At 33.5% G+C, this 13,202-nt stretch overlaps 1 protein-coding gene across 1 annotated transcript in view; it reads left to right on the top strand.

Annotated features, from left to right (window-relative positions):
• Positions 1-13,202, top strand: part of Atf6 (bZIP_ATF6 domain-containing protein ATf6) — a 244,734-nt gene that overhangs the window by 151,599 nt on the left and 79,933 nt on the right. The window contains exon 10 of the mRNA XM_090414984.1: positions 5,488-5,646. Coding sequence (XP_090271110.1) covers positions 5,488-5,646 — 159 coding nt within the window. The remainder of the gene's footprint in view (positions 1-5,487; positions 5,647-13,202) is intronic.

Below are 13,202 nucleotides of genomic sequence, written 5' to 3'. Positions count from 1 at the left end.
TGATACTTATCTTATCTGGAGCTTGCACGAACACTACTCATTACGAATTCATCTAGCGGCGACTTCCGACATAGATTATGTTATAAAACACTTTAGTACACTAACCACGTTAATAAAGCTCTAATAATATACCAAAATTAAACACTTAAGTCCATTAAATTGAATCCAAAACACCAATAAATCAACAAAAAACACAAATCTCTCTCCTTAAGTAGTTAGTGTTTGATTGATTAAATATTAATTAAAAGTATTCTAACTAATATATAGTGTACATTGTAATTTCCTTAAATAGTATCATTATGAACAGGATTGTACATATCTCAAAAGCTTATTCATGGAAAGGCTGGGGCTTGTTTTGCTCAACTCAAATAGTACCTTGCTCAAAGTTGCTGCTATGATTTTGGGTTTGTGGATTTGGCTAGCTGTTGTGGTTCTGCTTTATCCTGCTGGTTTAGATGCCACCAATTCCACATCAAAACCAGTTGCAGTCTTTGGTGGGCTGCTTTAGTTAATTTTGCTGGTTTCGCTGTGGCCAAATATTACATTCATCCTATGTTAGTTGGTGGGATGTGGTCCACTACATTTAGCTGGCTGTGCTGACCCTTATAACAGCATTGCAAGTGGCCAAATTTTTGGTAACAGTGCCATTGGATGCCTTCTATCATAAATTTTCAGGTTTTATAGCCAGGTCACAGATAGTTTTTAAGTCATAAAATTTCTTAGTGGTGTTTGCTGATTTCCACCATGATGTGAAAGGCATTGTACATTTATCCTTGCAGCATATGGCTGATTTCAACGCAGGTTTGGATGGTTATGGATTCTTTTATAGCACACGGGACCACCTTGTAGTTTTTGTTACTTTTTGGAGTGAATATATGGTGGGTTATCATCCAAGAATTTGGTAAGTGTACAGTAGTCAGCTATCATATCTGGCTGTATTCAGATATTTTTTCTGACTTTTGTGAAATTAATCTTGATTTTATTTTTATGGCTATTTAGCCTATTTTTGTTTAGGAGTGCCCCTTTTTATAATGTCAGGCTTTTTACTCAATTAGGGCATTACTGATTTATGTAGACAGATATATGAAAAATACATAGGAAGAATAATTTGGACCTACCTTTGTAGGATGTAGCTAGCTGTCTTCTTATACACCGGCATCCTTGTGTATGGCAATATACATTCATCTGCTGTTAAAGGAGTTGGAATTGTGGGAGTAGATAGATGTGTGAGAATTATTGGTTAGGCAAGAGGTATGTGAAGTTTTTGAAAAACCCAGGTTTTTTTTTTTTTTTTTTTTTTGTTATTATTATTAAAAGTGGGCAGAGAATACTTTGGGAGGAGGTGAAGAATAGAAATTTTTAGGGAAGGAGGATATGATGGGATAAGATCAGGGGTGGGAGTGATAGGCTAAATAGCCATAAAAATAATATTAGAGGAGTAACATGGGAATCTTCCCAGAAATAATACCTATAATCTTTTGGATTTTGAGGACTGTGACCACTGCCATCCATTGCTTCTTAGCAATGGATGGTAGTGGTCACAGTGGTTGAAGTTGCAGCTTCAATGCATGATAGTTCCGTGTGCAATTTTTTGCTTCTGAATTCACAGAGTCCATTGTGTTCCTCAGCTGTTTCTTGAATCAGATCGAAGTCATTTTTTGGTTATGAATTCTGGGAATTTGGTCAGTTATCAATGCCTCGGATAGCCATTGGCCTCTCCAACTCAATTGGCAGTTGGTTGGGCCATTTTTTCTGCACAGATTATAGATTTCTGAACATTGCAATTGCCTGCTCAAAATCTAGGCTTTCCCATTGAGGATCACCATTTGGAGTCAGTAATGTAATCATAAATTTTAAAATCAGTGATTGTACTCTGAAAGAAGAGGGAGGGGGAAAGGAAGATAATAAAGTATACCTAAATGATAACTAAGAGATACTTACTTCACTTAGTTACTGAATCCTGAATCAGCATTCACTGAATAATCCATCAAAAATTCAAGATACCTTTGGATCAATCAGTGGTCAACATCCCTAGAATATGATATATCATCATATTAAAATACTCTGGATCAGAGATAGTTGTGAATAATTTTTCCACTTGGTTATGACATAAGTATACTTGACAAGAAAGTATATTGATTTAATTGACTGAGGCAACTGATGTGAAATCAGCTACTTCTATATATGTGTATATATGAGTTCACTAGCAATGAGGATACTTCTAATGCAAAATTTGTTTGCTTATACTTGGTAACGTATTAAATCAAAAATACAGTTTCTTGTCAAGTATGTTCTTTGTAACTAAGCAAAAAAAAAAAAAAAAAAGAGTGTACAGCTGTCTCTAATCAAGAGTATTTTATTGTCCCCGTGTTAGGGTGGGTAGTAGAATACCCCAACCACACTTCTGCATATCGTAAGAGATGATAAATGGAGACCCATTCCCTGGGGGAGGGATATAGCTGGGTCCTCTTCAGGGGTTGGGCGAAAGGCTAATTACTCCTCCTGTAAAAATTATCTGATTACAGAAACTGCAAATCTGGATGAACAAATGCTCCTGGCAATTTTAAAGATTTTAAAATTTGGCTTCAAAAAATTTTAAAGATTGGATCATGGAATGTCAGAACACTGTACAGTAGGAAAAACACTATACTTTATAATCTCTTATCTTAGATAGGTAAGAGATTATAAAATGAATCAATGATTACAAAAAAGCAACCCCTTCCTCCATTAGAGACAAAGAAGGAAAGTTATTGATGATTGACTCCAAAATCGAAGCAAGATGGAGAAAATATTTTGATGAAACTTTGAATGTAAAGGTAAATATAAGGTCTCAACAGGCACAAAATATTACAACTAGTGTAATACCCACTTTGAACATTTCTGAAGATGAGATTTCGTTGAGCAAAGTCAAAGATGCCCTGAAGGCACTAAAATCTATGCGGAAATGATAATATCGATGCCAAAATGTTAAAAGCAACTAACGCAACTACTACCAAATTACAAAGGTTATACAATGAAATATGGAAGACAGAAAAAATTCCTCTACAATGGAAAGAAGCAGTAATTATAAAAATCCCCCCAAAAAGGAGATTTGACCAAATGCAAACATTGAAGAGGAATAAGTTTGATTTCAATTCCTGCAAAAGTTTTTACAAAAATTTTAATTAATAGATTAAAAAAGGAAATTGAAAATTTATTAAGCGAAAAACAGGCAGGTTTCCAAAACTGGTTGAGGAACTACTCAACAAATATTCACTCTTAGAAATATAATCAAACATTGTATAGAATTCAAGTCCCACTTTACCTAAACTTCGTCGATTTTAGTAAAACGTTTGACTCAGTAGATAGAAACTTTTGAAAATATTAGAAGAATATGGAATACCTTATAAATTTCTCAACATTATCAAAAATATGTATAATGGCAGCAAGTCTTGCGTGGAAGTAGATGGAAAATTTACAGACTTCTTTATCATTGAAACTGAAGTTATACAGGGTTGTGTTCTATCTAGTCTATTATTTATAATTTTAAGTCTATTATTTATAATTTTAATTGATTGGATTATGAAAAACTCAATTAATCATCAACAGAGAAGAATATGTTGGGACTTTACATCCACACTGGAAGACCTTGATTTTTCTGATGACATAGTGCTCTTATCCTCAAAGTTAAATGACTTACAGCTAAAAACTGATAACTTTGCTTGCTGTGCAGAAACTGTGGATCTTCATGTAAACAAGAGGGAGGGGGATTGTAAAACCAAGGTCATGCAAATAAATGAAAAATCAGATAAAGAAATTAAGTTAAAAAATGAAACAATTGAAGATGTTGATACTTTTACATACCTTGGATCAATAATAAATAAACAAGTCGGCACTGACAAAGACATTTTACAAAGATTGCTAAAGCACAAAATTGTTTCAGGTCATTAAATAAATTATGGACAGCATCAAGTATTACAGTTGAAGTGAAAATTAATATCTATAAATCTATTGTGCGAGCAGTGCTGCTATATGCTTGGAACTTGGAAACTTACCAAAGCACAAGTAATAAATTGGACATTTTCCAAAACAAATGTTTAAGAAGAATTTTAAAAATCTTCTGGCCAAATACAATCATTAACAAGGAACTTTCAAAGAAAACTTTCTCCAAGTTTTCTTTAAAGAGATTTGCCTAAGAAGATGGAAATGGACCGGACATGTTATTTGCATGGGGATGAACAGAATTCCCCAAGTAGCACTGACTTGGGCTCCAGAAGGGAGACACTCTAGAGGTCTCCCAAAATTAACTTGGAGAAGAATGATAGAATCCGAGATGAAATAGGCAACATGGGCGAGCTGGGCAGAAGCAAGAGCAGCTGCAAAAGACAGGGGCAGATGGAAAACCAGTATTGCAGCCTTATGTGCCAGTAGGCACAGAAAGATTTGATGATGATGATACCATTTTATTACTTGTGTATGGAAAATATGAATTCTACATTTGTTTAACTTCGGTATTTTCCTGGGTCTATCTTCCACTGAGGAGGTTTTCTGCTGAAGTTGTCTTGATTACTGCATTACATTGGATGTTTGTCTATGGCATGGCATGGTATGGCTCCTACTGATGCAGCCTTTGCTAGAGTGGCTCCTGCTGCTTGCTTGCAGAGGCTGGTGTTTGGCTAGGTAATAGGTTTTTGTCTATCACTCGTGGAACCATAGCTTTTGCAGGTGTTGTCTTGACAGAACCACTGCTGAGTATTACTATTCATCTGGATCCTGGAGTGAGCTAGATGAACAGTAATGAGTTAGATGTCCTTTCAGGTCACTCATTGAGGTTTGACTGATCTGAATGATATCCTAGCTTTTAGACACCATTTCTATACTTATGCAGTGAAACCAGTCTGGGAGAATGACCCTTCCCATAATGTTTTTGCATAATGGGATACTGAGGCAATTGATGCAAGTCAACAGCCTCTATACTGATAGACCTCTCAAAGTTTGCTTATGTCTGGGTAAAGGATTAAATCAAGAATATAATTTCTTGTCAAGTTATATATATATATATATATATATACCATGGATTAATTTAACTGGTCGGACAGTTTCCCAGCATGATTGGATGATTGAGAGATCACAACACTGTTATTGCATTCTATAAATATAAAAAATATCCATGCTTCTTTTTTGTCTTTTTTTTTAAGACGCCTTTAGCAAACTGACCATCCAGTTGATTTCTCACTGTTGCTGTTGGATAATTGCAGGATTATTTATGTACAGTTCCAAAATTAGCAATTCCGTGTAAATACTGTACTGACATCAAGATTAACCTAATTAACAGGAGTGAAGAACTTTTTAAATGTTTCACTCTCATTGTATACATGACATTACATGATATGCATCATAAGTGAATGTCCAAAAGTGGATTCAAAATATATTTAAAAAAGAAAATTAATTAAATTAGTCTGAATGACAGTCATTGTGCTTCCTAAAGGTAAATAATATCTGTTATAGGCTTGCAAGTGAACTAAGAGGCTGGGTGCTCCGTGTTGAAAAAGAAAAACAAAAGCAAGAGGAATCCTCTATGAAACTTCATCATAAAAGACGGCCCTCACTTTCTAAAATGCAACAATGGATTAAGAGAGGTGGAAATGTTGGGAAATTATATGACAGGTATGTTTGTTTGCTGTTTTTTTTATGTCTTCCTGTGCAATTGTATCAGTATATGAATTGTAAATACATTAGCTAGTTTGTTATTTCCCCCCCCCCCCCTCCCTCCAAACACACATCTGCTATATTTTGTTTGAGAGTGTTGCATGTCTATTTAAACTATACGAAGCAAACATACCAAAGAGTAGTATGAATAGCACCAGACAGACTAGTGCAGGTATCATGATAACTGTCATCTTGCTGGAATGTTCATGTGTAATGTCTAGTTCTGCCAGCAATCAGAAAACATTCCACTAATGGCAGTGATGTGTGACTAAAGACAGTCTCTGTCATCTTATAGAATTACACAAACTACACTATTTGTAAATGGGTACAACACTGGTTTGTAAAGGAGATATCAGAACATCAAATGACTTGGGCTCCGATAGTCAGGCAGTTTATAAAATAACAGCAGAAAATTTCACAGAATTAATTTCTGTTAAGAATAAGCAGTGAGCATAGAAACATGGACAAAAATAAAAAGATTGTCTGGTCTAATGCATCTTCTTAACTGCTCTGTGTTGACAGTAGCATAAATCAGTGGGTGGATTTATATTGCAATGTATCAACTGCAGATTTGGTGATGATATGATAGAGGTGTTTTCTTGGCGCATGCTCAATTCCCTGATACAGGGAATTGAGCATGTGCATTTCAGTTATTTTGAAATATTTTAATAGTGCATATTTAACTGTCATATTCTGTATAGCTTTTATTGAGGGTGTACAAAAATTTACAGGAATTTGATGATATAGCCCCCTTCCCCAGTTGTATTATGTTTCCATATTTAAACTTCATACAGGGAAATATGAACATATCTATGTGGAAGGAAGATACAGAAGCCTATTGTTATTCAAAGTTTTTATGTTAATCTTTTTTGCCATATTTCATTATTATCCAACTTAATGCAGTTTGAATAGTATCGGTGATAACATGGGAACCTGTTTGTTCCCTTTTCAAATTTTTATATCTTTTGTATTATTACCTGTCCCTTTAATAGTGAATGTGGTGCTCTTGTATACTATTGATATATAGCATACATTAAGATATCTATCATTTTGTCTGGTATTCCATGAAAGGAATGAGATTAAATTGGTAAAAGCGTTGGAGAGATATATCATGGTTATCCAGTAGATGTTGCTTCTCTTATTGTTCTGTTATATAGCATATGTGGTCTCAAATCCAGCTGTTGTATCATTAGAATAGAATCTTGTCCAGTGGTGTTTTTATTTTGATACTAATTTGAGGAAATATTTTCTGAGTTAAAGATTGCATTCGAAACTTAGATGTCTGGATGATCTATTTTTCATTTATTTCAAGATAAAATTAATTGTTTTTTCTTGAAATTTTTTAATTGTTGAGAGGAAAAATCTTTTCTTTTCATTGTGTAGAATTATGGAGACAAATCATCATGTTAGAGTACTTGCTGTAATTAGAATAAAATGGTTTGGTTATATCGAAGTCAACATCAGGAATACACACACACACACACACTAGGACACAAACTACATCAGTATAAACTACAGTGAGCTACAGCATAACTGCCCGGTCAACCATTTACCCTAGCTCAACGAGGTTGAGCTAGGGTAAATGGTTGACCAGGAGGGAAAACAAGAGGCAAAAATAAAATAAATTAAAAATTAAAAGAGATTTTTTAATGTATTTATGTTTTTAAATAAAAATTAAAAATTAATAAAAATTAGTAATAATTAAACACTTAAATATATTGTATATCATTGATGCTACATCAGTGACTATCTGGTTGGGGAAGTCCTGTTTATGGTCTGAGGACCACCGGGTCAGTGTCAGTTTGTATTCTTTCTAGTTTCTAGATCTAATATGAGTAATTTATGCTGGGAAAATTGTTGGAATTCTTTAGGCAACATAAATCATTAAAAAAAGTTTCTTTCTTTCTTTTTTTTTTTTTTTTTTTGCAATAATTTTTAACCTAATTTGCATTAGGTCAAAAGGTCTTCATTATTGACTTATGTGCTCTATGAAACTGGTGGTACTTGAAGATGGCTATTTTATATATATATATATATATATATATATAATCACTCTCACGCATGGCTGCAAAACATAATATTGCAAATCAATGCCATGTGTGTGGGCATGGAAAGCTCGATGTTGTAATCTTTGGAAAATATTTCATATGGAAGACTGATCCCCAGAACTGTGTTAGAATGAATGAATGGAAGTAGCGAGTTTGGTGACTCAGCAGTTCAACTCTAAAAAGATGTTGAGCAGCTGCTGCTTATGTAACACAAACAGCAGCTTGATGGATGTCATTTCTGCTGAACAGCATACATCTGTTGAAATATTTGTAGAAGAAACTGTGTGGAAACTGGCCTGCTGGAGACAGTGGCTGGAAAGTGGTTTTTCATCCCACAAACCATGCAGGCAAACTGGAGAACATACAATTAATAGATATAAATACATTGGTTTTATAGTTTGAGTTGCTTCTGGAAAGAGTCTGTGAGAGAGGGATCATCAATTAGCCAGACTGTTCTGTTCTGACAACATCAAGAATTTTTAGAGATCTTAGGATCACCACAAAAAACACGAGCACAGTATTCCAAGGTTGGGTGAATTTGTACTTATGCAGATTAGTATGTGGACAGATGAAAAGTAATGTTGGGAGGGGTTGTTATTACTCCATTGAAGAACAGTATGGAGATCAATGTTTAGTGCACACATCTTGAAGCTTCAACTGATTGGGCACTGCAGTGTTTGCTATAGAAGTAAGAGGAATGGAGAATGCCATCATTAACAAAACTGTGAATTGGATTTTGAAGTCAACAAAAGAAAGTTGTTTATATTATTATTATTATTATTATTATTATTATACAACACCTCAGGGAGTCCAAAGACTTATCGAGGAGGGCACCTACTCTACAATTCTCACTCAATCTGCCAACTATAACGAACTGCATCTACCACCCACCATTAGTATTTTCACAGACAATCACAAACATCCATGCCTACAGTGGGATTCAAACTCACAGCCTTTCGGCTGGACCATGGATATGCTAACTGCTTGGCCAACCAGGCCTGCTATCTCACTTTATGAACTCCCGCTTGAGAATTTTTTGGATCGGAATTTTTATTTTAAATTGTATAAATGTAATGATCAGTTAGAACGAGCATCAGTCACTCATGAGCCTTGGAGACGCGGTTGTGTTATTCGTAGTTTTCTTCAATTACACCTGATTTTTTTATTTTGTCTTCTTTTTAACTATAACTCTTTCACTGTGATTGTGATTTTCTATCAAAGAATTCTGGAAGAGATTCAGCATTTTAGATGCAATTTTAATTGCATCTAAAATGTGTTCATTTAGATGCAATTCAGAATTCACAAATTTTAATTTGTGAATTCTGAAACTCAAGCAATCTTAGATGTGGCTAACCTGTTGCAAATGGAAGTTTTGAAAGGTGATGTTAATTGAGCTGCTTCAATCTCACACTATGGAACTCTCACCAAATGATCTCCTTGAATTAGAAGTACAAGAAAGAAATGAAGAAGAAAAAGATAAGATAACAAATATGAAGCTCCAACTCAGTTTTTCACTTTAAAAGGCCTAGAAGAAGCATTTAAACTTCTCGAAAAAGCTCAAGCATTCTTTGAATCGCAAGATTCGGACTTTGAAAGATTTAGTATTTTCCTGCAAAATGAATAATGCTTGGGGTAGACACATTTGGGAGTCTCACCAGAACACCTGAGTTTGGTGGCAGAGGATCGTGACCATTGGAAGTTCCTCTTGCAGCTGCTGCCCTCACAACCCAATTAGGAAAGGTGGGCCTTGAAGCTGAATAAATAATGCTTTTACTTGCTGTCAAGCTATTTTAAAGGAAAAGAAGTGAAAGTCAACGAAGCAGATGACACTTGAAGACTTCTTTGAAAAAAAGAGGCACCAAAGTTTCCTACCTCGATGGCTGCCAATTCACCCGGTGATTTAGAAATAAGCTTTTTTTTTTTTTCAAAGAATTTTTTTAGTTTAAAATTTTTCTTATGTTATTTTTTAAATATCAAGAAAGAAAGAAAATTCGAAACATTTGTTTATAAAACTAGACTATTGAATGACACAAATGTACAATGGGTATATGAACAAAGAATATATGAACAAAGCACAAAAAACCAATATCTAGATAAAATAAAACAAAATGAAGAAATAGAAATAGAATGGCTTAATATAAAAGATACTAAATGCAGCAGCAAATGAAAGCTTAGGAAAGACCAAAAAATTCAATAAAAGGAAAAAAACTGAAGATCTGGGATGATACAATCAAAGAAATTATCAAAAAGAAAAAAGAAGCCTATCACAAATGATTAAGCAGTAAAAGATTAGACGATGAAATAGAATATAAAAGAATAAGAGCCATAGCTAAAAGAGAAGTCAGAAAAAGACATAGAGAATCATGGAACAAATTTGTTTCTAATTTAGAACATGATTTATATAAAATAAGACCCAATGTATATAAGATTTTGAAACACTTAAATGCAGATACTAAAGAAAACATAAAATTAAACACCGAATTGAAATTAGAAGAATTTCTAAATTACTACACAGAATTGCGGACAGACAAATATTTTAAAAAAGACAACTGGCAAACAATTAACGAAAATGAAAAGGAAATAACTAAAGAAGAATTAGAAATCAGCCTGAAAGAAACAAGAAACAGAAAATCACCTGGAGAAGATAAGCTATGTTCAGAACTATATAAATACGCAGGAACAAGACTCAAAGAAAGACTCTTATTATTTTTAAATAAAATTTATTCAACTGGTATCCCCCCAATAGAATGGAAAAAAGCAATTGTGATTCCTATCTTTAAAAAAGGTAATAGAGATGACCCTAAAAACTATAGAGGTGTCAGTATACTAAATTCCTGTTACAAAATATATAGCGGAATCTTAAATAGCAAACTAATGAAACATTCCGAAAACTTTATTTTAGAAGTACAGAATGGATTTGGAAAAGGCCGATCATGTATAGACCCGGCCTCTTACAAGATCCTAAAATTAATAATAGAGAAAAGAAGAGAATACAATTTTAGAAACACATATTGCATTTATTGACTTTGAAAAAGCATTTGACAAAGTTAAAAGAAACATATTATTTAACATATTAAAAGAAAGACAAATACCAAATAATACCCTAAAAGCTATCACAAGTATATATGATAAATCAAATACAAATAAGATTAAATCACGAGCTATCATATACGAGAGAGATGAACCAAGGGGTCCGACAGGGATGTGCCCTCTCAGCAACTCTTTTTAATGTTTACTTAAATGAAATAATAATAAAATGGAATAAAAATTTACATCAAGGTATTAAACTTTCTCCTACAGTGAACTTAAACACTCTCCTTTTTGCTAATGACCGAATAATAATTACAAATTCTGAAGATAACTTACAGAAAGCTATTTTAGATCTGAATGAGATAGCCAAAGATTATGGCATGATAATATCAACAGAAAAATCAAAAACTATGGCCTTTAAAGGACAAGATCCAGCAATAACTAAAATAGTAATAGATAACAAGATCTTAGAACAGGTGAATTCATTTAACTACCTAGGATGTATGATCGCATATGAAAATGAAAAAGATATAAACATAAAAATTGCAAAATATCTAAAAATAACAGGTATAATTAACTCTATATTTAAACCAAACCTAGTTCAAAAACAAGCCAGACTAAAAGTATACAATGCATTAGCCTTACCAATCTTAATGTATGGAAGCCAAATCTGTACAAAAAAGACAAACAAAGATTAATAACAGCAGAAATTAAGTTTATGAGAAAAACTGCAAAGTATACCCTATTTGATCACAAAAGAAACAATGAAATTATGAAAGAATTAAACCAAGAACCAGTAATAGAAAAAATTTAAAAATATAAACATAAATGGATGGAACACGTTCAAAGAATGAAAACAGAAAGATTACCAAAACGAGGCTTAAAGTACAAGCCATTAGGAAAAAAGAAAACCAGGACGTCCTCTTAAACGATTCAACAATGACTTCTAAGGCGGAACAGGCCATGCTGGGCCTAAATCCTTGATACGCATGATGATGATTTTTTTTAAATATGTAAATCTTTGGGCAGTAAAGTATTTTCTTTTCATTTAATATTCATTTTATATTTTATATATTCCTTCCTACGAATGTAACTCTTGCTTATAGCAAGATGATCATTTCCTAAGCCAAATAAACTCCACTTTACGAATTCCTGATTTACAAACAGTCACCAGGAAACAATTAATTCGTAAAAGCATTAACTACCTGTGTGTGTGTGTGTGTGTGTGTGTGTGTGTGTGTGTGTGTGTGTGTGTGTGTGTGTGTGTGTGTGTGTGTGAAAGGATGGGTGAAAAAGAGAGCCCTGCCTACTTTTAGAGGAAAATCTGAAGATAGAATGCTTTCACCATAACATGCAGTTTGTGGGAAAGCTAGCAATCCATTAAAAAAGGGCAGATATCAGACAATAAGATGGAGAAGGTCAATTGCCAAGCCAATAACATTACAATTCTTTATGCAATTTGATTGGTTACTATCATCGATGATGCTAATGAAATCTTAACAAAATCTATCTTGAATTGTGTACTAGAAATAGGTGTAAAAAGGCACCAAAGAGAGGAAAAACTAAGACAGGAAACCTTAGATCTGATGAAGAAAAGAAAAGAAGAGATATGAAAAGAGATTTGAATGCAACCAATAAAATAGAATTTGTGGAAATTTGTAAAACTATACGTGATGAAACATGAAATTAGATTGTATAATACTAGAAAAATTAAAGAAACAATAGAAAGCAATAGTAATATGAAGGTCCTAAGACGAACATTATCAGTTGGAACAAAGGAAATAGCTGCTGTAAGAGGAAAAAATGGTGAACTTATAAAAAATAGAGATGCAATAATCAAAAGAATTCAGGAATTTTACACTGAACTCTATGAAGACAAAGACCGAGACATCCAAAAATCATCTATGGATAACTCGAGTGAGGAAGAACACAATACCCCTGAAATCTTACAAGATGAAGTGGAAATAGCATTCTGGGGAAATGAAGATGGAAAGGCCCCAGAGAAGATGGAATTATGGTGGACTTCTTAAAACCAGGAGGAATCCCTGTCATCAAATAGCTGACTTTAATAAATGCCTAAAACAGAAAAAAATTCCAAAAAATTGGAACACTTCACTTCTAATATTAATTTTTGAAAAGGGCAATAAGGAAGAAATTAAAAACTACAGACCTATAAGCCTACTCCCCACCATATATAAAGTCTTCACAAAAATTATAAATAATTGAATAAAATCTAAACTAGAAGGAATGCAATCCTGCGAACAAGCTGGATTTAGAATGAATTACAATACTTTGGACCATATTCACACATTAAGACAGCTCATTGAAAAACAATTGAATACAATAAACCCGTATGTCTGGCCTATATAGACTATGAAAAAGCATTTGATTCAGTTAAAACATCTGCAAAACTAAAAGCACTTGAAACCCAGGAAA

This window comes from Typopeltis vanoorti, chromosome 26, assembly GCF_054136105.1.
Source record: "Typopeltis vanoorti isolate ZY-2024b chromosome 26, IOZ_Tvanoo_1.0, whole genome shotgun sequence".
NCBI classification, from domain to species: Eukaryota; Metazoa; Arthropoda; class Arachnida; order Uropygi; family Thelyphonidae; genus Typopeltis; species Typopeltis vanoorti.
This window is presented reverse-complemented; position numbering and strand designations above follow the sequence as displayed.